Source organism: Plecotus auritus (genome assembly GCF_963455305.1).
Source record: "Plecotus auritus genome assembly, chromosome: 1".
Lineage (NCBI taxonomy): Eukaryota > Metazoa > Chordata > Mammalia > Chiroptera > Vespertilionidae > Plecotus > Plecotus auritus.
In genome coordinates this window covers 216,732,227-216,758,766 of record NC_137770.1, presented here as the reverse complement: position 1 = coordinate 216,758,766, position 26,540 = coordinate 216,732,227, and the positions used below count along the sequence as shown (strand labels likewise).

The 26,540-nt window shown below is 36.4% G+C and overlaps 2 protein-coding genes across 6 annotated transcripts; both read left to right on the top strand.

Moving 5' to 3' along the window:
* Window positions 1–1,002: 1,002 nt before the first annotated feature.
* Window positions 1,003–1,173, top strand: LOC308236530 (small ribosomal subunit protein uS14-like; the record flags this gene model as incomplete). Its single annotated transcript, XM_080646330.1, has 1 exon — window positions 1,003–1,173. One exon carries the CDS (start codon window positions 1,003–1,005, stop codon window positions 1,171–1,173), a length of 171 nt encoding a protein of 56 aa, XP_080502456.1.
* A 2,510-nt stretch (window positions 1,174–3,683) lies between these two features.
* OCIAD1 (OCIA domain containing 1) lies at window positions 3,684–26,540 on the top strand. Of its 5 annotated transcripts, none has more exons than XM_080646278.1 (9): window positions 3,698–4,052; window positions 6,561–6,623; window positions 7,293–7,373; window positions 11,692–11,745; window positions 15,962–16,009; window positions 16,798–16,933; window positions 18,301–18,476; window positions 22,460–22,612; window positions 26,032–26,540. In XM_080646278.1, the coding sequence occupies exons 2-9, from the start codon at window positions 6,566–6,568 to the stop codon at window positions 26,067–26,069; spliced, it is 744 nt and encodes a 247-aa protein (XP_080502404.1). In that variant the 5' UTR covers window positions 3,698–4,052; window positions 6,561–6,565; the 3' UTR covers window positions 26,070–26,540. The 5 variants fall into 5 exon arrangements, with proteins under 5 accessions (XP_080502407.1, XP_080502404.1, XP_080502406.1 ...); XM_080646279.1 differs by lacking the exon at window positions 3,698–4,052 and adding an exon at window positions 4,163–4,231; XM_080646281.1 differs by lacking the exon at window positions 22,460–22,612 and having other exon boundaries at window positions 3,684–4,052; window positions 18,301–18,521.

The window sequence follows — 26,540 nt, the reverse complement described above, 5'->3', positions numbered from 1 at the left end:
TTGCTGTAAAAGGGAAAACAAGCACAAAACAAGCCCCAGGAAAATATATTCAAGCGTAACTTCAGAGGTGCATGTGGCCTGAACACCTTGAAAAGAATGTATCAGCTACAAAAGGCCAGACATGTCCAATTAGCATGAAGACTGAGATGTGGGGCTACTCCCTGGGGCTATTCCCAGCGGTTGCACCCATTAGGAGCCTCTATCCTGTCTCCTTGTGTCTCCACCCTGTCAGCTGCACTTTGGCATGCCTGCCATGCTCTAGAACATAAATATCTCCGGCAACCCCAAGGGATCCTTGATCACAATGGGCAGCAACAAGCACTTGGGCTGAATTTTCTGACATTTAACTGTAGAGAAAAGCTGAATGTTGCCCGTGGTTCTCATCACCTGTGGAATATAGGGGCATGCCATTAGGCTTTCTTTCCTACAAGCGACCTTCAGAGGACCTCAAAGAAGGTTGTTCAAGCTGCAGGCAACTGGCCTGGGAGCTCTGCCGGAAGCTCATCCCAAAGGCTGAGTGAATCAATGGCTTATGGCACATTCATGGAACACTAGCTGGGAAATGTGCCTTTTGCTATTAATTATCCCTTCTCATTCCCATATTCTCAACTCTCCTCCTTGACAATTACTGTCAAGACTCTACTGGTATAGAATTAAGCCCTAGCCAGGTAGCTCAGTTGGTGAGAGCATTGTCCTGATCCACTAAGGTTGCATTTTCCATCTCTTGGTCTGGGCACATACAAGCATCAACCAATGAATGCATAAGTGAGTGGAAAAACAAAATAGATATTTCTGTCTCTTTCCTTCCCTCTCTTTTTAAAATCAATCAATTAATAAATATTTTTTAAAAGGCTCTATGGAATTAAAAAACAAAACTAACCTTCATCTATTCCTTATTTTCCACTCAGTCCTCACTCTATGTCTTTCTTTCACCAAACAGTTAAGCTTTTGTAAAGAATAGTCTATACTTGCCTTTTGCCTTGTTGCTACAGAGACAGCAAGATGGGTCACCAGCAACTTTACTGGAGCTATCCGAGGAAATTCGGCCAGGGTTCTCGTTCTTGCTGCGTCTGCTCAAAATGCCGGGGTCTGATCCGGAAATACGGCTTCAACATATGCCACCAGTGTTTCCGCCAGTACGCCAAGGACATGGGCTTCATTAAGTTGGACTAAGTGAACTTCCATGAATGGGTTATTCAAGGCATCTACCTTATGACAGAATGCTATCTCTTTGTACATAAAATTAAAAAAAGAATAGTCTATACTTTTCACCACATTATTCCCAATCATTCTTTTCTCATCCCATTATAATCTAAATTTTAATGAAACTACTTTTGCCAAAATTAAAAATAACCTTATTGCTATATTTAACAGATAGTTCTCAGTCCTTGTCAACATTGGCAATTCCTTATATGAATTAATGAGTACCCTAAATAATTCCTTTATATTTAACTTTTTTAAAGTAGGTCTAACAAGTGGGCATTTCTTATGATTCCATTTCATTAGATCTTAATTCAGTGGAGGTATTTTGAAGTGAGTTGATTTAATTTAACCCAGGTAAATTGATTTCTAGTGATTTCACAGTTCAAGGTTAAAGCACCAAGGGTTTGAATTGGCTTATAAATCCAGTAGCCTCTATCAAATGTGAATCAACTTCCAGTTTGGACCTTACTAATCTATGTTTAAATTCTTTGCTTGTTGCATTGCCTAATTACTAATAGACTCAATACCTCTAAATGCTAGCACAGAAAATGAGTTTACCTTAAATGTTTAGGATCTTATTTGTTCCTGCAGAAAGATCACTATACCCTTTCATCAATAGAATTCCAATTTATTAATTAACTTGGTTGCTAAGAAATACCTGGGCAACAGAAAATATACTCATCAGTATCTACCATGTGTCACATGTTAGGCCTGGCTCAGTAAATATAAAGAGTAATTGAATTCTGGAATCTTATAATCTAGTCCGAGAGCAAAGAAAAGAACAAATTTTGCTTTGGCATAAAGCTCACCCAGTGTGTCTTCTAATTTTCTTCTTTTTGTTTCTTCTCTTACAAAAATTTACTCAACAAATTAAAGAGGTGTTTATTGATTTCATACTATGTGCCAATCATTTTGATGCCAGACAGGCTCCTACTCTCATGGCTTTTATTTTAATTTTTTTTGGGGGGGAGGGGGTTGGAGAGAGAGAGAGAAAGTGAGAGAATAAAACAAACAATTGTTTTAGATCAAGATAAGTGCTACGAAAATAAACAAGATAACATGAATACTGACTGGGTACTACTTTAATTGGGTGATCAGGGAAGGCCTATTTAATAAAGTGCCTCAGGTGACATCAGCTGCAACCGGAGACAAGAAGCCATGTGAACATACAGAGGAAGAGTTCTCAAGGAAGGAAGAGCAATTGCAAAGGCCCTGAGCTCAGAAGCAGCTTAGCAACAAAATGAATATTAATTACTAATATTGATTATCTTGGGGATATACTTGGAGTGTGAAGATTTTTTTTTAATATACTTTATTGGTATTTCACAGAGAGGAAGGGAGAGGGATAGAGAGTTAGAAACATCGATGAGAGAGAAACATCGATCAGCCGCCTCCTGCACACCTCCCACTGAGGATGTGCCCTCAACCAAGGCACATGACCTTGACCGGAATCGAACCCTTCAGTCCGCAGGCCGACGCTCTATCCACTGAGCCAAACCGGTTTCAGCATGGAGTGTGAAGATTTATAAGCCAAGGTCTCTGTCCTAAAGGAGTTCTGTAAGGCAGACAGGCATAAGCAGAAAGAAGACGATACAGAACATAGTAGACATTGTAGTGACCAAAGTATGTACAAAGAGGTGCTAAGGAGGAGTGATTAATTCTCTGGGGGGTGTTTCTGAGAAAGTTTCACAAAGGAGGTAATACAAAAACAGGATTTTGAAATATGAAATGGGGGTTGACAAGGCAGGGAAGAGGGCTGGTGGAAGGGTGACAGGACAGCGAACAGGTGCAAGTGTGTTTCTTAATGATGGACGCTACAATAGAGGCCCAGCCACGAAGGGCCTTATATTCTGTGCATGAGGGAACAACCGAAAGGCTCTAAGGAAGGAACCACAGGACTGGGTTTGTGCCTTAGATGGATCACCATAGGCTCTCTCGCTTAAATACATCTGTGGGGAAATAAATTTGGGGCAATTCTAGGGGCAATGACAGAGACGAAATGAGCATGGTGGCAGAGGTGCTGGAAAAGAGATAAGAAATCCGGAGAGGTTGCTAGGAGTTGATGCCACAAACGGGTAGGGCTAAGTCGCCAATAACTTTAAGTATCTGGCTCACAATAGGCACTCCGTATTTGTAGACTGAATAAAGGAATGCATGGTGGCTGGATGTGGCAGCATAGGCTCGGACAGCTGACGCTCGAGGTTCTAGAACTCGTGAGGAACTAGACTCAAAACAGTCTGACAGCCAGCCAAGTGCGCATGCGTGACACTTCACACTACTTAGCCTAGAGGCTCAAAGAATGAAATGAATTAGGTCAAGTCTAAACACTGAGACGTCTACGAAAAGTCGGTAACTCTCGACAAAGGGATTCAAGGGGGTTCCAGAACTTTCCTGCCAGCCGGTCACTAGAAGGTCAGAGCGGTGCGTCACAACAGCCTGAAGCCAAGCCGTGACCCGCGACCCAGGAAGCGGTGGGGGGCGGAGCGGGGCTCCCGTCCGGGGAGGAGGCGGGCGCAGCAGCAGGGCAGCTCGTGAGCGCCGCGGCCTGGGGAGCCAGAAGGCGGGCGGGACGGAGGGGGGCGCTGACGAGCGCAGGCGCAGGCGCAGGCGCGTATTCCTAGGCGGCTCGCCCTTGGAGGGTGACGTCCTTTCCAGTACGTTTCCAGTGCTTCCGGGTTACGGTCATTTGGAGCCCTTATCTGGGTGACTCTTTGACTGCCTAGCCGCGGTCCGCTTCCCATCCCCCGCTCCGGTGCGGTCCCGCGCGCCCTCAGTTTTTCGTCCTCTCCGGGCCTCCTGCCTCTGCCCGCTCGGGCTCGCCGCGCCCTAGTCCGTGGCTGTCATCTGAGGTGGGTGAGACGACGCGGAGAGTCTTGTCCTGCCCCCCCGCCCCCCACCCCCCACCCCCCACCCCCCACCTACCCACTCACCACCTCTGTGCGGCCCGCGGCTCCCCTGCACCTTCCGCCATTTTCCCCACTGTGAGGGCGGGCCGATCGCTCCTAGGGTCTCGGGCTCCTGAGTGCTGGTGACCGGGGAAGGAGAGGGAGTGTTTGGGGGTGTGTGGGTGAATGGGACAGATTCAGGGTGACCGATGTGTGTGTTGCGGAGCGGGGAGGTTGTTGCTGGTGGAGATGCAGATACAGTGGGTGGGGTGGAGTGCGGGAGTCGATGGTCGTAGAACGACGTGGGTTCAATTCAGTTTTTTTCTTTTGGAATATAAGAGATTAAAGTGATGTTGTCCAAAGAGGCCTTGTAGGCCTTGACAGTCCCATTCTAGGGTCTACGTAGGATGCTGTTTGAGAAATAAGAGGGTTTCATGTCGTCTTTCATAGTTGTTTTAGGAAATAGGAGTAGTTTATTCAGCAAGCTCCATCCATGAATCCATCTTACCTTTTCTGTTCCTTTTTCTTAGCGAAGGGATTGGTTATGTCGTAGACCTCAGTGATGTCCTGTTGAATACGTGAATTATGGAAGGGCCCTAATTTCTCTCCTCATCATGTATGCCATTTCCCTATGTAAATAGTTTTTAAGGTGGGAATAATCACGCAATGTGAACATTATGTAAAATACGAATTATCTAATCTGTTGGTCTCTTAAATCCCCAGGAATGGGTAAAAAAAAAAAAAAAAGTATGTTCTTGAAGTGCTGTGCATTTTTATATGTCGTATTTTTCTAGGTCTCTATTTGGAGAGGGACGAAAGTTTGGAGGATATAGAATTTGATGCTAGCTTTACATCACTGGGAGGATATGACATCATTGTTATTCCATTTTGGGGGAGTACTGCTTTGTGGGATACGTGTGTTTCCTGATGATTATTTTATCTTTTTAAAATGGAAGTGCAGAGCGCCAACTGGTTTGGCTCAGTGGATAGAGCTTTGGCCTGCGGACTGAAGGGTCCCAGGTTCGATTCTGGCCAAGGGCACATGCCTGGTGTTGTGGGCTCCATCCCCGGTAAGGGGCGTGCAGGAGGCACCTGATTGATGTTTCTCTCTCATGGGTGTTTCTAATTCTATCCCTCTCCCTTCCTCTCTGTAAAAAAATATCAATAAAATATATTAAAAAGATAAAATAAAATGGAAGTGCAGAAATGACTTGAACATTTTCCTCTTCTATTTTGAGGAATTATTCAAATCTTGGGCAAATATTTCTGAAAGTATCCAAAGCTAGGATAATGTGAAATCAACCAGCTTCAGGAAGAAAAATGTCTGTTGATATCCTTTTATATCTTAACTAGGGGCCCAGTGCACAAATTCGTGCACCTTGAAAGGAACTGTGGGCCACAAGGTTGCGGTAGAGACGGGCTGGTTTCAGCCCATCCTCCATGCCTCTGCCTGGCCCCTTCCGCCGTAGCCCTTGGTCCTCTGTCTGCCAGCAGCCTGGCTCCTGCCACCGTCGTTCCCATGCGCTGTCAGCACGGAGTGACTGGGGCTGGTGCAGGAGGAGGTATAGAAGCCCTTAAGGGTGATCAGGGCTGGCAGCTGCTGCTCATCTCTCTGATGGCATCGAGTGATTGGGACCGGTGCCGGGCACCAGCAGCGGGTGTGAGCGGTGGCTCCGGCGCTGGCTGCGGGTGCAAGCGGGGCCAGCACTGGCAATGGGTGTGAGCGGCGGCTCCAGTGTGGGACTGTGGTGCAAGGAGCAAAGAATTTTCAGTAACCACCAGAGGCTCTCCCAGATGACAGTGACCGGTGCCCACCTTGGTCTGGTACCCTGCTCACCTGCTCCACCATCCTGCTGTGGCCGATGCCCGCCATGTTTCACGCAAGCCCTCTGGTGGCCAGCACATGTCATAGCGACTGGTTGTTTGGTTCTGGTTGTTCTGCCGTTCGGTCTATTTGCATATTAGCCTTTTATTATATAGGATGTTAATATCAGCTGATAAATACTGTAAATCATATTCTTTTTCAGTTAAGGATCCTAAGATGAGTAATTATTTCCAATTAGTTAATAGGTCTGTGATTTTTAAAAAACATATTTTTTTTTTTTGGTTTCAGAGAGGAAGAGAGAGGGGGAGAGAGACAGAAATAGCCATGATGAGAGAGAATCATTGATTAGCTACATCCTGCACATTCTCCACTGGGGATGGAGCTGGAAACCCGGGCATGTGCCCTGACCAGGATTCCAACTGTGACTGGTTCATAGGTCCATGCTCAACCACTGAGACATGCCAGCCAGGCTGTGGTTTTTTTATTTAGGTAACTTTTTATTATGTCAGGTACTTCAGATGTGGTAATGTTTAGTAAATAGTTGTTGATTGGCATGAAGACTAGTAATGTTACTTGATTATATTCTGACTTACTTTGACCTATCTCATTATTGTTTCTAATACTTAATATAAATATTTTTGATGCAGGAAAAATGAATGGCAGGGCTGATTTTCGAGAGCCGAATGCTGAAGTTGCAAGACCAATTCCCCGTAACTATCAATTAAGTATTTATTAGAAGCACTTCATATGTAGAGAAATTTTCACTGCCTTGACTAACGGTATAGCAGCTGGGCTAACTTTATGGGTGTGTGACCTGTGCAGTCACACAAAGATAGACCCACACTTGAAATTGAAATTCTTAATAATTTGAACAAGATGTTTCATTTTCATTTTGCATTGAACATAGCACTTTATATAGCCAGTTCTAAATAGCAGATAGTATCATTGACTTCTATTTGAAGTCAGAGTTTTTCAAAAGTTTATAACAAGCCTGTTGTTTAATTTAAAAAAGTGGGTGTGTTTTGTTATGTTTAGACCAGCAATTTTCAACCCCTGTGCTACAAGAATTTTTAGAATATGCAGTCCCTGATATTATTTCGTCAGGGGCACTGACCTCTTTTCCCTTAAATGAAAAAAGTGACAACAGCTAACACAACAATAGCCATCCAGTGTGAATGAATCAGAAGTATACCTTTCTTTTTTTTTTGTCAGATCGGCAAAAAATGTATTTTTTGGTGTGTCGCAGAATTTAAGTAATTAGTTTATGTGTGCCATGAGATGAAAAAGGTTGAAAATCACTGGTTTAGACTAAGGTAATTTTTTAAACTTAGTTTTTCCATAGGTATTTTAATGTTTGCTGATTTCTCCTTGTTAAAAAGACATAGGGGCTGATTACATTCCAACAGAGGAAGAAAGAAGAGTCTTCGCAGAATGCAATGATGAAAGCTTCTGGTTCAGATGTAAGTTAAATTTTATTTTATTTAATTTATTTTTAAAATATATTTTATTGATTTTAGAGAGGAAGGGAGAGGGAGAGAGAGATAGAAACATCAATGATGAGAGAGAATCATTGATTGGCTGCCTCCTGCATGCCCCACACTGGGGATCGAGCCTGCAACCCAGGCATGTGCCCTTGGCCGCAATTGAACCTTGAACCCTTCAGTCCACAGGCTGACACTCTAACCATTGAGCAAAACCAGCCAGGGCGAAAGTTAAATTTTATAATAAACAGAATTTGACCTTTGATGATGATTTTATATAGAAAAAAATTGGCACACTTTTGGTGGTATAGTATGATTATTACTAAAAGATTAAGGAAATAGAATTGTACATATTTTAAAGTAATGATTTCTAGAACTTTTTTCAAGACTATGAAGTATTTTTGTTGGTAAATAGTAAGAGAATTTACTAAGTGAATATGGATTAAATGAAAAATACCTAATAAGGTTGATTACTATTGCCCTCCCTTTACAGATGAAAAATTGAGGTTTAGCGATGTGAAATGGGTTTTTTTAGTGTTACACAGCTGGTAAGTTATGATGTCTGTATTCGAAGCCACTTTTGTCTGAAACAGAAGCTCATGATTTTACACTTGATCTTAGCCAAAAGGCTGAGAAGCGATAGAAGCTCATGATTTTAATTCTCATTCTTTTAGCCATTACATAATACAAACTCATTAGTTCTCACTTTACCATTTTGAAATGTTGTCAGCTTTTGATTTTTGACTAGAGACCTTATACATGAAGATTTTATTTCTTTTATTTTTTATTTTTTTATTTTCTTTATCGATTGTGGTGTTACATATGTGTCCTTATTCCCCCATTAAGGATTTTATTTCTTAAATACAGAGAATGTTACAAGAAACATAAGACATTATATTACTTTTGACCAGAACCCTGGTGTTGCTTCACTGGTTATTGCAGTCCTTTCAGATAAGGTAATTCTAACAAAAAAAAAACCACGATGGAATTTTGAAAAGGGAGGAGTGACCTAAGGAATTAAGGAGGATGTTTTCATCAGTCAGCCTGCTATTTATGCTTATAGTGTGAAAGGGAGATAAGTTTTATGAGACTCAGTCTTTTTGCCCTAAAATAGTTTTATGGTGTAGTAAAAAAACAGCCAATTCATAAAACACTTTGAGAAAGATTCCTATTGCAAAACAGCAATAGGAATTTTTAAGAGATAAATGAATTGGAATTAATTTAATTTAAAAAGGTTTCACTCAACAACAGAGACTTCATAGGCCTTTTAAGTAAATGAAGTAGATGGTGGAGGAGCATTTGGATGAAAAGAATAGTGAGCAAAGGCAGATTCTATAATAACTTGTTCTCTACTAGAGTCTTGGGGTTGGATTGATTGGAGCAGAGGTCTTTTGTTGGGGTAGAAAAATAAACATGATACCAATGAGTTAAAGGTTTGATTCATTATAGATTGTAGGTTCTTGGGGATTGTAGGCCAAGGAGATGATATGTAAGTTTTTAAAGGAAAATTTGTTAGTGTGCAGGGTGAGTATGAAGGATGAGAAGATGTACTTGGCAATAACTCAGGCGTATGGTTATTGAGGGAATGTAGTTGATTGTAATATCATTTGGACTAGGAATGATGGGCTGGCAATGAAAGGTTTTTTAAAGGACACATAGTGGGATTTTTAAATAGGTTGACTAAGAGGGAAGGAAGGAAATACTGTAAGATACCCAGCTTAGGAGACTGACTAATGTTAACATTACTGAGGAAAAGGTATAGTTTGAAGGAGTTCTTGTTTGAAGAATGAAACGTTTGGACATTTTGAGTTCATGATACAATATCTGATGATGGACGATCTGAACGCAGCTAGAGATTGAAACAAAGGTGCATATTAGAAATTAGCGTTTGTGGTGTAGGGGTGTTGGTGAATTCACCACGAAATTAAGTGTAGAAATAAAAGCATAAAACTGGTAATAGTATCTATCAAGTGGTTAATATTTAGGAATAATGGAATAAATGACAAAGTTTGAGTAGCACATATGGATAAGAGAACCAAGTGGTGGTGAAAGAACGAACAAAGACCAGGAAAGAGCAGTTAAGATAATAGGAGTTCTTATAAAATCTTTTGGCTTCTATCATCAGTTTAATAGTCAGAGACTTAGAGGTTTCAAGCTAGAAAGAACCTGTGTGAGAATTAGGTGATGATGCACATCTCTAGGTGAGAATAATTGTTTTAAATGCATAGTCATTGTGTATCCAGAACTTAAAAAGATATGAGAACAATTTCTCAGATAACTCATTTGTACTCTGGCAACACATTTTTTTATCTTCAAGGATTGCATAGAATAGATAGAATAAAGTGATCTATTTTCAAGCCTGTAGATAACACAGGATTAAGAAAAAGACAAATCTATTAGACATATCTATGTGGTTCATTGTAATGTTAAGCTAATGACCACATAGATACGGTGGTATCCACATTTACTTGTAGCTGATAAATTTATGTTGCTGTACATGTTTAACATTCCAGATAATTATAACAGTGCTATAGTAAAATTACATTGAAGGGTAGTGATTAATAGGTAGGGTACCCAGGTATGCTTGTTTATTTAAAGTAGAACATTTGGTATATGGATAATAGAAGCCTAAATAATTCAGTTTATTAAAGCAGATTAATCACAAGTTAGATAGAAAACATGTAATAAGGACAGGCTAAGAAACAGCTTGTTGTATATCATATCTGGATTACTGGGAAATTATAGCAGCCAAAAAATCAGTGTACTGTATTAGTAAGTAGTGATTACTCTTAAAACAGAGATTAGCCCTTAGTGTTGCATAACATAACTTCAGACATTGAAAGTGCATAGAACCTTGGCTGTAATACAGATGATAGGAAATTCAACATATAATTACCAGGAGATAGACTAATAGTCATGCATTAAGAAATTTTGTACTTTATATTTGTATTTTCACATAAGGATATTCTATGCAGTATGTGATGTTTGCATATTTTAATGTAAACGAGTAACGGAATCCATTTTCTTTGGAAAGTGTCATCTTGTGCCTGTTGATCTAAAAAGGTTGTAGCCCTGGCTGGTTTGGCTCAGTGGATAGAGCCTGTGGACTCAGGGGTCCCGGGTTCGATGTCGGTCAGGGGCATGTGCCTTCGTTGTGGGCACATCCCCAGTGGGGCGTGTGCAGGAGGCAGCTGATTAATGTTTCTCTCTCACCAATGTTTCTAGCTCTCTCTCCCTTTCCCTTCCTCTCTGTAAAAAATCAATAAAAATATATTTAAAAAAATAAAAATAAAAAGGTTGTAATACAAGTAGGAATGTATAGAAAAAGTACTTACTAAGATATTTTTTACAGATTTTTTGAAGTCTGTTAACTACTTTGTCCATCTTGGTTTAAATTTAGACATGTTGATCTAGGGGCCATTCTTTCTTTAAGGTAATTTTATTTTACTCTGATTTTTTTTTATCCTTACCTGAGAATATTTTCTCCATTGCTTTTTCAGTTAGTGAAAGGGAGAGGGGCAGGGGAAAGAGAGAGAAAGAAACATCAATGTGAGGGAGATATCAATTGGCTGCTTCCCACGTGGGCCTCTACTGGGGCCAGGGAACGAACCTGAAACCCTGAAACCCGTTCCCTTAACCGGAATAGATCCCGAGAAACTTCTGTATGTGGGCTGATGCTCTAACTACTGAGCACACGGGCCAGGGCTTTACTCTGATTTTAAGCCTGTTAGTAAGTAGTAGAGTGAGGATTCAAATCTTAGGGTTTCTGCAAATTGTCTGATGGCAAAGCTAACTCTCTATTTCAAGTTATGGATTTTAATCATGAAATCTAATAATTCAGATGTCTTAATTATGTTTGTTCTTAAATTGTCCATATATAGTCTAAACCAGGGTTGAGTAAACTACAACCTAAGGGCCATGTTTTTATATGGCCATGAGCTAAGAATGGTTTTACATTTTTAAATGGTTGAAACCAATCAAAAGAAGAATGTTTCGTTACATGTGAAAATTATTGGCAAACAGATCCCTACACTGATAGAAACCTTTACCTGATTAAGTATCTCACTGTGCCCGGTGCACTAATTTTGTAATTTTTTCTTATATTAAAAATGCTTCTTTTGTATTTCCACTGACTATATACAGTACAGCTGTTAAACATGGAAAAAAATCTCTTAAAGATCTTAATTTCACAACATACTTTCTGGATGGTTTTTCTGATACACGTTTATCTATCCTAATGAACTCAGATAAAATCTTTTCCTTTTGTTATGTTGACAAGTTCTTTTTCCTCTTCTAGCTGTGCCTTTGGCTGCGACAAGTATGTTGATTACTCAAGGATTAATTAGTAAAGGTAAATATTTAAAATTTGAATTTATTTGGCATTTTGAGTATCATGTTTTTATATGGTATTTTCCTGATTTTTAGATAAAGTAAATATGATACTGTATATATAAAGCATTATCATTGATAAATTTTTACAATGGCAAAAGAGTTGTCTCCATAGACCGACCCACTGCCACAAATATCTTGATTTGAGAATTTGATAATATCTTGCATTGTAGCAACATTAACAGCTACAAGAGCAAGAAAGTAAATAAAAGCCTATGGATGGGTTACAGGATGGCAGAAAGACAAGCCTGGACTACCTAAGTCAGTGGTCGGCAAACTCATTAGTCAACAGAGCGGCAAACCGTGGCTCGTGAGCCGCAGTTTGCCGACCACTGACCTAAGTCATTCACTTTACTGTCACCTAGGATCTTGTTTAAAACGCAAATTCATGGGGCCCCGCACAGAATCAGAATCTCTGAGTTAGGGCCCAGGAATTTGTTTTAACAAACTCCTGGTGATTCTTATACACTGTTTTAAACATGAATGACTCCCTAAACCAGCTTTGTCTTACAATAATAGAGGGATAGGGACACTTTCTTGTTCCAAATTCTGGCTTAAATAGGGCAGTGTTATTCATATCTGGAATTGAGTTTAAAGTAAGTATTAAATGTATCAGTCTCTAATCTTAAAACTAAATACTCATTACATTATTTTGTGAACTATCTCCTTGGAATAAGAAGATATCCTAGAAAAGGGTGGCAACCTTAGGATGAACTCCACATATTCTAAAAACCTGTTCTTTTAATTAGCTGACTCCTAAAATGTGACTATGATAGGAAAATAGCCTTTTCTTGTTAGCAGTATGAAGTACTTAGTAGTATTGACACAACTAGTTGAGAAAAGTCATTTTGGAGGAAAATAGGAATTTGAGGGGTTAAAATTTCTTTTTTGTGTATTTGAGAATCAAGGTCTTTTATTAAAGCTATATTGGGGTTCTTGTTTTCTGGGTGGGTATTCTAATAAAAAAGTCAGCCCCCCAACCCAAAATTGAAGGAGACTTTAGAAAAGGAATTCAGAATTCAAGACATCTCACATTTTATTAAAATGCCTAATATTTTATATATGCTTTCATCCATGGTGTCATAGTCTTAGCTGCTCCTCTCTACTTGTTACTTTTCTGGCAAGACATTTAAACTTGCTCAAGCTTGAGAATATACAAAAGAAAAATCTTCCCTTATATCCATTCCCAACTGCATCCAGCTGTCTTGCATTTGAAGCCAGACTTCAAAAATGAGCACTTTACTTTATACTTCTTTAACCCATTATGGTCTGTGTCATAAACTATGGATATATTTGAACATTTACAAAACTTTTGTTTTGGACTGGTAGGTACTATACACTACTTTTGGAAATAGCACTCAAAGACAAATTCATGACCTTTTGATACTTTCATTCTAGTGTGGGTTTTCTTGCTTCACTCGTGATTTTCTTCAGAGTTCAGTTTTTAGTCTATATGCTGTTACCCAGCATAATGTGACTGGGACCATTTATTGCTCTAAATCTGCAGTATTATCTCTAGTGTAGGAATCTACTTGAGAATCATACTCTGCATTTCTCCACATGGAGAGCCCTCCTACAGGCTGCTCAAACTGAACTCATTTCATCCTAAACTGAATTCATTTCCCCACACACCAATTTCTGTTTTTCCCATATCTGAATGACATCACTGTCCAACTAGGAAACTGAGGCATTATCCTTCACTTCTGTCCCTTATCTGCCTGTCCAATAAATGCCCGTTCTAGTCCTGCTCAGATACTCTGTATATACTGTCTACCTCTATCTGCACTGTCATTATAGTACAACCATCTGTTGCCAACAGTATTGAATTAGCCTTCAACAAGTCTTTTGCCTCCATTCTTCCTACTTCTCCTGAGAAAATGGGCCATCTCAGGTACCTGTCAGGGCATAGTGCATGCAGTAGATGCTCAAATATTTGCGTGAATGAAGAGCAACTATCATATTGTATGCTTTTTGTCTTCATTGCCTCTCATAATCGCAAACTTTATGAGGGTAAAGAGTGTCTTATATGTAGTGCCTGTATGTTGTAAGTGGTCTGTACATAAAGGAAAAACATTTTTGTGTAAATGTAGATATTATTACTGTCCTCGTTTTTCTTCTCATCTCATTTGTGTAAGTAAAGGAACTGAGTTCTATTTTTATACTTTATATACATGAAATCAGACAATCAAGTATCCTTTTAACATTTTGAGATTATTCAGGGGTATGCTGAAACTGGCTTGTATCAGCTCCAGAGAGCTGATTTTTAAATTTTTAAGATTTTGGCAAGCTGGTTTTTTAAACCATTTGGTAGCTTAAAATTGGTCAGGGTCCAAGTGTTTGCTCTCCACGGAAATCAACCAACATTATAAGTTAGGGCTTTTTATTGGAAGAGCTAGTTTACCAGCATATCCCAGAATTCATCCACATTGTTGCATAAATTAATCTAACTATAGATTAATCTCATTTCCATGTAGTTTTCCACTGTGTGAATATACCACAGCAGTTAATCCATCCTTTTGTTCATTGGCAATTGAGTAGTTTCCAACTTTGATAATTACAAGTAGTTATGCCATGAATACAATGTCTCTTGGTAGACATTTTGCTTGGTCATAAATCGTGTATATATTCAGATTTAGTAGATACTGCCAAACTTCCCAAACAGTTTGAACCAATTTATACTCCCACTACCAATTTATTAATACAATTTTATTAATAAACTCTCACAATACTTGCTATCTTTGTGTCTTTTATTTTAGCCATGTGGTGAGTGAAAAGTGATATTGATTGCATTGTGGGTTTAATTTAATGAAATTGAGGACCTTTTCTTTAGTTTATATCCTATTTAAATATATCCTTTTTTTGTGAAGTATCTATTTAAGTCTGTTATCTATTTTTCCATTGGACTGTCTTCTTTTTCCTGTTGGTTTTGTGAGTTCTCTGTATATTATGGAAATGAATCTTTTGTCAGATATATGTATTGTGATTATTTCCCCCCACTTGGATTAACTAGTTCTTAATTAAATGTCATCCATTATGTCAGATCTCTACTTTATGAAGAATGATTTTTGTGGTCTAAGATCTTTGTCTATTACAAGGACATGAAGAATCTCTTAGGCTTCTGTAAGCTTTATTTTATATCCATACTTAAATTTTCAAGTCAGTTGGGATTGTTTTTGAATGTTGTATGAGGTAGACTCAAGATACATTTTCCCCCTTATGGATATGTAGTTGACCCAGAACTATATTTTGAAAGGACTTTTTTTCTTTGTTCACTGCAATGCAGTGTTGCCTTTGTCATAAATCAAGTGACTGCGTGTGTGGGTCTGTTTCTGGACTCTTCTGGTTTTGGTCAATTTATCTATTCATACACTTATAACAGACTGTCTTAATTACTATAGTCATAGATCTTGATATCTCCAATTTTGTTGCTCTTCAATATTGCCTTGCTTATTCTTGGCCCTTTGTTTCCACATGATTTTTAGAATAAGGTTTTTAATTTGAGGGGAAATTTTCTTTGATTTTAATTGGGATTGCATTGAATTTATAGGTGAATTTATGGACACTTGCCATCTTTACAGTAGTCTTGGTGCATGAACATGGTGTATTTCTCAATTTATTTAACTTTTATTTTTCAGTAAGTTTTGTAGTTTTCAGTGTAGAGATCTTTCATATTTTTTATCAGATTGCTCCTGGGTACTTGATATTTTTTAGTGCTATAATAAATTATATCTTTTAAACAGTGTTTTTGTTTGTTTGTTCCTGATATAAAGAAATAATTTTATGTGCGTGCAATGAATGACTTTATATCAAGTGATCTTGCCTCTGCTAATACATTGTTGAGTATTTTCAATTTTATTCATATTTCTGTTAATACTGAGTTTACTTGGTTGTTAAATAGCTTTAGACTTCTCGGGTTATGGAAAGAACTAATGCTGTTAGGTAACATTTAAAGATAATCTGTACTGATTCTTCCTTTTACATTTTTTCCTTATTTCTGTTGATAAATAATATATCTTACTTTATATTTTGTTGCTGAACTTTTGTCTCACATTAGAAGAGATCACATAATGACTAGCAATTTCTGTGTTGTTTTCTTAGGTACTCTTAGCATAAACTTGTCAATGTGTCTTTCTCCAACTATTAATCTTACTCAGAAATATTTATTCATTTATGTTTAGGATTCCTTTCAAGTCATCCCAAATATGGTTCCATTCCTAAACTCATATGTAAGTATGAAAACAAGTTTTTTTTTAGCTTTTTACTTAAGTAAAATAATGTTTATCAAATGTTTTGTCTTACTCATAACAGTTATTTGGTTATTTGCTTTTACAAATCAGTTGAAGTTTTTTATTAAATGGACTACTAGGATTTTATTATGAATCTTTTTATTGTTAGCATTAAATACCATGAGTTACTTTAAAGAGGCATTTATAATGTGACAGAAGTATTAATTTAAATTACTTTGTAAAGATACACTATTTGAAAATAAATTCTCAAATACTCTATTAGAGAAGAAAGTTGTTCAGGGATTCTGATTAATCAAGATAAATTATAAAAATTAAGTCTAATTTGAAAAAATAAATCTTTTTAATTTACATTAAAAATGTAAATAAGCATAACTTATTTATATTTTATAATATGCTTAATAGGAAATGGGCTAAATTGCTTTTTAAAATTACCTGAGGTTTTTTATGAACCTTCCAGGTTAGCCTCTCTTTTGTATTGGAAACAGACACATGATTCAACAAGAGCCATATGTAGGTAGCATTTAATAATTCATTGTTTTAAAAGATTTATTGCACCTAATTTTAAAAACAAGCTGAAGAAATTTGCTGGGCAAATGATTTGATTTCCATCTGATTTAATGTGATAGTTTTATCATTATTTCAGGAAATCTTAGTCTTTTCACACCAAAGATATACTTATAATTTTTTTTAAATGTACTTTTAGAAAAGATTCTTGTCAAAAAAAGCACATTGAGTTACACTCTTTTTTTTTTTTTTATACAAATAAGTTGCTTGCATCATGGGATACTTTGCCGGAAAGCTTTCTTATGTGAAAACTTGTCAAGAGAAGTTCAAGCATCTTGAGAATTCCCCTCTTGGAGAAGCTTTACGATCAGGACAGGCACGACAAGCTTCGATACCTGGGTAGGCCAGATTTTTATCTTTATTAAAGGTTTTTAAATTTAGCTAAAAAATTGTAACTGGATATTGCCATAGTTCAGGCATGGAATATTGCCTAACTGAAGGACCATTGGAAACTTGCCACTTTGTTGCAAGCTAAAGCTAATTAGATTTTGAAAGGTAATGCTAAGCGGGCCAGTGTTACTTAGTGGTTGAATGTTGACTCATGAACCAAGAGGTCACCAGTTCAATTCCTTTTTTTTTTTTTTTTTTTTAATATATTTTATTGACATTTTACAGAGAGGAAGGGAGAGGGATAGAGAGCTAGAAACATCTATGAGAGAGAAACATCGATCAGCTGCCTCCTGCACACCCCCCACTGGGGAAGTGCCCGCAACCAAGGTACATGCCCTTGACCGGAATCGAACCCGGGACCCCTCAGTCCGCAGGCTGACACTCTATCCACTGAGCCAAACTGGTTTCGGCACCAGTTCAATTCCTGGTTAGGCACATGCCTGGGTTGGGGGCTCAATCCCCAGTAGGAAGTGTGTAGGTGGCAGCCTATTGATGTTTCTCTCTCATCTTCTCTCTCATTAATGTTTCTATCTCCCTTCCTCTCTCTAAAATCAATAAAAATATATTGAAAATAAATAAAGGTGGAGCGAAATTTTGTCTACCTTTGTTTTATATAGAAAGTTGCATCCTATTGGGAGTGTATATCCCAGAATAAAGGATTTTAATTTGGCAAACATCTTTGGTTACCTATATTTTGAACTTTTCTTTTGAATTCGCAATTTTTATCAATTTCAGCTCAAATTTCAACTTTTTAATCCTGTTGTTTAAAATAGTAGGGAAATTGTGTAAGTGATTCTCTTTGTCTGGCTAGATAGATAAGTAATAAAGTAGATTATAATTAAGTAGATTTAGTAGATACATTGTCATATCATAAGTGGCAAGCAATGTAAACTCATTGAGAGCTAGATGTATTTACATCTGCTTTATCACCGTAGAGTTTATGTGGACTAATACTGTAGGAGTAACTTCCCAGTTAATGTGGGAAATGGACACATTTTCTGATCTGGAGTATTTTTTTTTTCTAAAAACTTTAAACATATTAAAATGATCTCTGAAGCCTCGTAATTGGGAAACTAAATAAACATTTTTTTCTCCTGTATATTGAGTGACAGTTTTTAAGTTATATAAGGTCAGACCATTTTTGTGTGCGTGTGGCAGAAAGAAACAGGCTTAATTTTACCATTTTAAATAACTATGTTAAAATAATACGATTTCTTTAGAAAATAAGATAACTGATTTTTATACCTACATACACTTCTTTAAATAAGGCATAAGAATAATTCATGTTTCTTATATAATATGAATTCCTTTTATAGGTACTATTCTCAGAAGCCAAGATATGAATCAAATGTGAGTGATCACTCATCTTTTGTGACAGCCCCAGCAGCAGATAACATGGAAAAAGAGAAGTTTCCTCGTTATGAGCCAATTCCATTTAGTTCTTCTATGAACGAATCTACTCCCACTGGTATTACTGATCATATTGCCCAAGGTAGAAACTTCTCTTGAAATGAATTTCAGCATTTAATGGTCCAACGTATGTATAAACTTTATTTGATGACCTTTTCTGCTGGGTATCATCTGTGTGTTCCACCATCAGCCTAAACGCAGCATGTTTGTTCATTTGTTTCTTCATTCAACATTTTTTTGAGGTTCAGTCTGTTAAAAGATATAGAAATATAAAGATAAATTATTACTATGTCCCATTAATGGAAAATACTAAGCTAGGTGGAATATCAAAGAAGTGATAAATTGTGCCTCAGGGAGGCTTTAAAAAGGTTACATTTATTAGGCTGGTCTTAAAGGCTTTTAGCTTCTTTGTAATGTGAGAAAAATAATAATTACCTGCCTTACAGAACTGTTGTCAAGTGAAAAAAATCCATGTGAAAATGCTTTGTGAAGTTTGTGTAAATACTAGCTTTGAAGATTACATAATGTAAGTGCAACAACAACAATTTTGGATTAAGGCCTGGATTTGAATCGCCATTCACATTTACTAGCTATGTGACTTTCAGCAAGTGATTGTAATTTTTAATCCCTTCAGTTTCTTGATCTATCGAAGAGATAATACCTCTTTTAAAGAACTTTTGGAATGAGATGAAATAATCAGACGAACACCTGGCAAGTAATAGGCTCTCATCAAATGTTAATTTCCTTCCTTTCTTCCTTCAGTCTAGTTTGCAGTGAAAGGAGAGGAATTAGAAACAGAAAATGCAGGTCTGCAATTCCTTGTCTAAAAAGCCTAAAATCCAAAATGCTTTGAAAACAAATGTTTTTTAAATAAACAGGTGATAAAGTATGACATGAACTCATTTCAAACCCTGAGCTAAACATAAGGTTTATTTATCTTTATCTTAATATGGTTTTTCCTAAATTTTGTTGTAAAAATACTGTTTTTACTCTTTGCTGCTCTGAACTTTGAAATGGATAAATATTAAATAATACAAGGACTATACACTGTAATATTTTTCTAAAATCTGAGAATGTCTGAATTTTGAAACATTTCTGACTGCAAGGGTTTGGATAAGGGATTGTGGACCTCTATAGGGTATTCTTTAAAAATACTTGCTTTGAACCAAATATAGTAAGCCAGTAACAATAGGGAACAAACAAGGTTAAAGGAACATTTGGATTTTTGTTTCCTTCGTTTAAGATGGGAGAGGTTTGTAGCTCTATATACGTATGTAGGGGATGGGGGAATACAGTGGAAAGGGAGAAGTTGATTATAGGTCAAGTGAGGTTCCAGAGGATGCGGAGCAGTTCTAGGTAGGTCAGGATATCAGGTAGCCATTAGCTTTTTATGGCTGTTTTAAATTTATCAAATCAAATTGAAAATCAATTTCTTAGTTGTTTTTACAGCATTTTGGTTGTTCAGTAGCCACATGTGCTAGTGGCTACTGTGTTGGACTGCAGATATACAACGCGCTTATTATTACAGAAAATTATATTGGATAGCACTGCTTTAGAGCAAAAGTAAAGGGGTACTTTCAGAAGAGACCGGAGAGAATGGAAGTTGAGATAATTTAGATTCTTTAGTGGATGAAAGTTGTTGAGAGACTTAATCCTCGGCTGCTTTGTTTTTTCCTGATTGGTTGGAAATAAAGACATCCAATTACAGTTGACCCTTGAACAATGTTAGGTTTGAACTGTGCAGGACCATTTACACAAATCTGCCTATAAATGGACCCACACAATTCAAACCCATGTTGTTCAAGGGTCACCTGTAGTCAGAAGGGGCAGGAGGTGGGCAGATTAGAATGGTTAAGGTCATTTCATCCCAAGGCAGCTGTCCTTGTCCCTCATTGCATCTCTCCATTTTTCCCGTTTCTCAAGTTCAAATCCATTCCACTTGTATTCTAGCCTTGTAATTACTTGCATTCTTCCTTTCATTTGCATTAGCAAATTCCATCCCATGTTACATAGTTTCTTTTTCAAATAAAAGCAAACAAAAAGCCCTTTGGTATCGTCCCACAGACCACAGCAAGGCCCGTGTTTTACAATATTTTAGGTTTCTCCAGAGCAGTTATTGATCTGTCTGCTGTTCTGCTTTCTCTCCCCCTTCTCTAAGTCTAGATTGCAGCGCTTTGACTGCTCTCCACATGGACCAGCAGAGCGGCCTCTTTTGCTTGCCCCAGCTGCTGTTCCCCCTTACTAAGACACCCTCCCCTTTTGGTTAAGTAGAACTACTTGCCCCCTTAGTTCTGCTTTCTCTTACCAAGAATTTAAAGTTATTCAATGTAGAGAATTCATAGTAGAAATTCATAGTAGAAAGTATTCCTTCATAATTATTATGACACTTATTATAGTTAATTACAGTTAGACTTAAATCAGTGCTGTTTTTCATTCTTATTCCTTCCAGCTCTGTATAACCTTCAAAGTAGTAAATCATGCTATGCTCCCTGCACAATATAGGATGTTTTCATTTGACTTTTATAAGTGTAAAAAATTCTCCCTAACATCCTGTCTGATTGATGTTTTCATTACTTGTCACAGAATTTCAGAACAATGAAAAAAGTATTAGACCTGGAAGGAACTTTAGGAATAGATTATTTACTTCCATATTTCACAGTTGAGAAAACTAAGATTCATAGAAGCTTAGTGATTTGCCCAAGGACATTCACTAATTGTTGGCAGAGTATGAATGAGAACCTAGGGTTTCTGACTATTAATCTAGTATACACTATCTAAATGATATTTTAAAATATTATTACGGTGAAGGGAAATGAGTCCAATAATTACCCATTACTAGTGAAATACAGAGTGCTTTTAAAACCAATATAAGATTATACTATTTTCTTTGCTTTTTTTTTTTAAAGGAAATTTTACTTTTCAACAACGGTATAGTATTAGAACTGATAAGGAGAAATTGTTCTTTGTATCAGTACACTATACTTTGTATTAAAATAAATGATTATGGTTGAAAGCATTTAATGTCTAGTTTTAGATTGCTTTAAAAATTCTGATTATTCAGTGGAACCTTACTATTGAGTTCTAGAATAATACGACTTATCAAAAATTATTTAAAAAAATAATCATAATTAAAATGTGCCCAATTTGTATGTCTTATTAAAAACCTCTTTGAAAAATAGTACTTTTGGAGTAGTGTGTCAGATTGTAAGTAGTTGTTCATTGAATGTTGTGTTAGCATTAGTTATTTTCTTTAGAACTGCTTATATAGCCTTTTTTGTTGGTTATACATTTTATAAAGTATCTTCAATATTTGGTCTTGCCAACCAATATGAAGAGTAACAACTTGCATATGTTTCAACAGTATTTAACTCTTAGATAATATGTATTCATACTTTGACTCTTTTGGAGATATAAAGAATAAATGCTGGTTTCCCAGTCGAAATCATAGTTGCCACTTTCTTTTGCCTCAGTGTTGCATTCATTAGACCTAAGTGAAAATGATGAATACTCTGCTTAAAAGGCTATGTTTTATACTTTTCGGTAAGCTATTTTCAAGTATTTTTGTTTAAATACAAAGATGGTAAAATAATTTTTAATAATAGCTGGAGTTGTTTGTGTATAGATTGTGGTTATGGGAACATTTAACTATGGAAATACTACCAAATAAAAGCCATACTGGATCAATTATTCAATTGTCACTAGTAGAATATATTTCTGTTTATATAAACACTGGATAACTTTGCAGTTTAAAACACTAACATGTTAATGAGTCGTAATTATGCTGGTGTATATTATGTTTTCTGTTCTTCTGGCATGGTTAGTTTTTAATTTCTTGATGTTAATTTTAGATTTTAGAAATAAAAACTTGAAACTGTGAGCGAAGTTGATTTTAGTTTTATAATTACCTTGGGGAAATTATAGTACTTTTGGAATGGTGGTAATAATTTGATCCTTTATTTCACTTTATTCTATTTTTATTATGGGTAAAGAGCATTTATAAAATTTAGTTGCTTTGCATATTTATTCAACTCTTTATCATCATGTATTAACTGTTTGTTGTTTTAGGACCTGATCCCAGGCTTGAAGAAAGTCCTAAAAGAAAAAGTATTACATATGAGGAATTAAGAAATAAGAACAGAGAGTCATATGAAGTAACTTTAGCACATAAGACTGACCCCTCAGTCAGGCCTATGCAGGAAAGAATACCCAAAAAAGAAGGTATGATAGTTTAGTCTAATCACTGTGTTGTGTAGGATCGGATATCGCAGCATTAGTTAAAAACATTAGTTGTATTAACGTGATTTAATTCTACAAGTAATTAACCAAAATAGTATTTTTTTAAAAGAATCGCTATTTCACAGTTACCATATCTTTCATTTTTAAGGTATTGTAAAGCCCATTTTGTGTTAGAAAATTATAAAGTCAAAATGGTAGTATGACTTAAGATAGTAAGACTAGTTTTATAATATAATGTAAAAATTATACATCAAATTTGACTATTTTCCCTTATAAGAAGTCAAATTGGAAACCATTTTTTAAATGATGCATCTATTACATAAAACCAGATCTGGTGATCTAAGGTTGATAATTGGGTTGTAATGCCACTTTTGGCAGAGCCACAGAATCATGATTAATGAAACTAATTTTCTTAGTGAAATTGAAATAGAGTTATATGCTTTACAAAGCAGCTTTAGGACATTTTCAAAGAGGAGTTTGACTTTTTTAAAATAGTACTTTTGCTCTGTAATTAATTATAAGTTTTAAAATCACAGTTTCTTTTCTTTTAAAAAAATTTTTTATTGGTGAGTATATTACAGATGTCCCAGATCACTGTTTCTTTATATATATATATATATATATATATATATATATATATATATATATATATTTTATTGATTTTTTTACAGAGAGGAAGGGAGCGGGATAGAGAGCTAGAAACATCGATGAGAGAGAAACATCGATCAGCTGCCTCTTGTATAACTCCTACTGGGGATGTACCCGCAACCAAGGTACATGCCCTTGACTGGAATCGAACCTGGGACCTTTCAGTCCGCAGGTTGACGCTCTATCCACTGAGCCAAACCAGTCAGGGCCAGATCACTGTTTCTTTTAAGTCATTTTGGAACAGTTATTCAATACCCCAAGTAAATTTTCTGACACAGAAGTTTACTTATAACGGAAGAAGGTATTTTAATTAAGGGTTTGTAGCTATTTTAATATAGAATTGTATGTCTTGAGGAATTTTAGAGAATGTGTCATTGTTTCAAGGTTTCTATTTACTACTTTAAAAATTGAAGAAATAGGTTCTTGGTACCTTTAAAAAAATTCTTTATTGTTGAAAGTATTATATGTGTCTCCTTTTTTCTCCCATTGATCCCTTATAGCCTGCCCCCCACCCTGGCCTCCACCACCTATTGACTGTGTCCATGGGTTATGTATGCATTATGCATACAAGTTCTTTGGTTGATCTCTTCCTACCCACCCAGCCACCCCCACCCCTTCCCTGTGGGATTCCACAAGTTTGTTCTTGGTACCTTCTTGAAAGTCATAGGCCACAAAGAATGTAAAGATACATAACAATTCTTAGTACAGTAGGTCCTCGGGTTATGTCGGAGATCCGTTCCTATGGTGCGACATAAGTAACTTGATTTTCCCTGTAAGTCGAACCCACCTACATCAGCACCTACATCACTCACATGGAGCACATACACAGCAGTAATGAAGTGAAACAGTAAAAAAAATTTAAAAGAAAGAACAATTCCTGACCTTTACTTGTGGTAAATAAATAATAAAAAACATAAAGCACATGTGTACATACGTTGAAATGATGGAATTTTTTTTAAATAAATAAATGGAGATAGCGACATAACCACGAAACGACGTTCGTCGAGTCCAACGTAACCCGAGAACTGCCTGTACTTTTTATTGTGATCATTCTTTTAGAGCTAAATTTATTTCTAATTGATAGTGGTTGCTGCATTTAGAATTCTGTTTTCATATTAATGATGGATAATATCTATTACATTATTGATGTTAAAAATTTAGCTTTAAAATAGGCTGATAATTTACATTGTTAATGTTTGTCATTAAAAATAAACTGTGTAAACCTTATGCATTCAATAGCCACTACTTTGTACTATGTAAAGACTTACTGGTACTTTGTTCTGCTAATTAATTTGAGGATTTAGACCAAGCATGTCAAACTCACAGCCTATGGGCTGGATGCCGCGTTTATTTGGCCCTTGTTAGCCTTTGAGTTTGACATGCTTGATTTAGACTGGAAGCTCCATGAGGGCAGACAGTAGTACTTTTCTCAGTTTTGTAATCTTTTATGTCTGTATAGCATAGTACCATATGCTGGTAAATCAGAAATGGAGTGTTTCATTTGGGCTTTCTATAGTAATAAAGATTAAGAAAAGGAAATATGGTAGACCTTTGGTATTTGCTAAATTTTGACATTTGTGGTTTTGACTGTAAACAGTCTTTTAAAGTTGTTACATGACACAACTTTAATGTGAAATAATTAGTTTATAAAAAGAAAGGTGATTTTTGTGTGCTTTATTTGAAGATAAAGCTATGAAATAGTTTTAGTGATTTTCTAGAATGTTCTATTCTAGAATCTAGACAGAATATTTGACATTAGTACAGTGTGGATTTGCTGGGTCAGAAAGTATCACTTAAATTTTTCAGTTTTAGTTTCTGTGGATGACATTTATCTAATTAGAAATTAAGACAGATTATAAAAACATAAGCGCTTTAGTTATCTGTCAGGACCATGATAGCACCACACATGCAGCTTCTAGAAAACTCTACCTTGTACTAATGAGGGAATGAAAGCAAGGGGAAATGGCAAATTATGAGGGAAAGGGGTATATAACGTCTTAGTATAATAATGAAATAGTTTTGACTTCACAGAATCTCTGCAAGCCTTGAGGAAGGAGGTTCCTAGTCTTGTACTTAGATAACTGCTTCTTTACATTATGACTACTTATAATTTGTAGATGAAGGCTGTGTAAAAGAGACTAAAAGGTGAAAGAAGACTGGCATGTTTCAAAATATAATTTTATGTAAAATTCAGGAATATTGGAAACTTTGCTCCTTGCCACCAGTATCATGGCTCATAGGAGAGAAGATTGAATTAACCATAACCTGAATATCTGACCATTTCTACTGCTATATTTTTTGTGAAAAACAAAATTCAATTTTATTATTATTTTAATTTCCCAGTAATTTTCTGTATATGCTGTAATTTATACCACACTTACTTAGGTAGTAGGTAAAGTTGTAATGGCACCCAGGCTTTGGACCTATACAGATGTGTTCACATTTTAGTCCACTTGTTTTATTAGGCTTGTACCTTGGGCAAGTTACTAATCTGTTTCCTCTCCTTCAAAATGGGGGTTGTATTTATAAGGTTGTTAGGAGGATCAAATATTTAAGTCAGGTTCTCCATACATTGCATTACTATTTATGTCCAACCTCCAGTTCACTAAAGTCTGCCAGCCCCTTTTTAATCCTACTCTCGTGTATATTTATTAAAATGAGAATCATAACTTTTCATCATAATAGCAAACTTAAAATAATGCCTTCTATGTATTACTATTTGGAATCATCAATTATTTGTGCTTTTTTCCTAGTCAAAGTAAACAAATATGGAGATGCTTGGGATGAGTGAGACATTGCATCCTTGGACCTACTGAAGGAGTTTCAATATCCAGCTTCATCTAGGTGGTCATACCTGCATGCTTTGAGCTCAGCAGCAGTCTTCATAAACACATTTAAAATCTGAACCTGGGCTTTTTGTGGTTTGGCTTATTAAAATAATGTTTAAAAAACAAATTTTATTATTAATATGTTGTGAATCTATATGAATAATGGTATAATACCACGATCGTATACAGTTTGTGCAATTTAAGTTACAGGACAAGGATACTCTTAGAAAACCATCGAGGGATTGTAATGCTCTAGAATTAGCATATGTGAAAATAAATATCTGCATGTTGAATTGGGATGGGTGGGGGGAACAAGCATAATTTTAGGTGTTAAGCTTTACATAAAAAAAAAAATTAAAAAGCCTTTTTTCCAGTGTTTGCTGTATTCTCTTAATGTTTGTGGTAAATAAAATATAAAGGAACATGCATCTTCA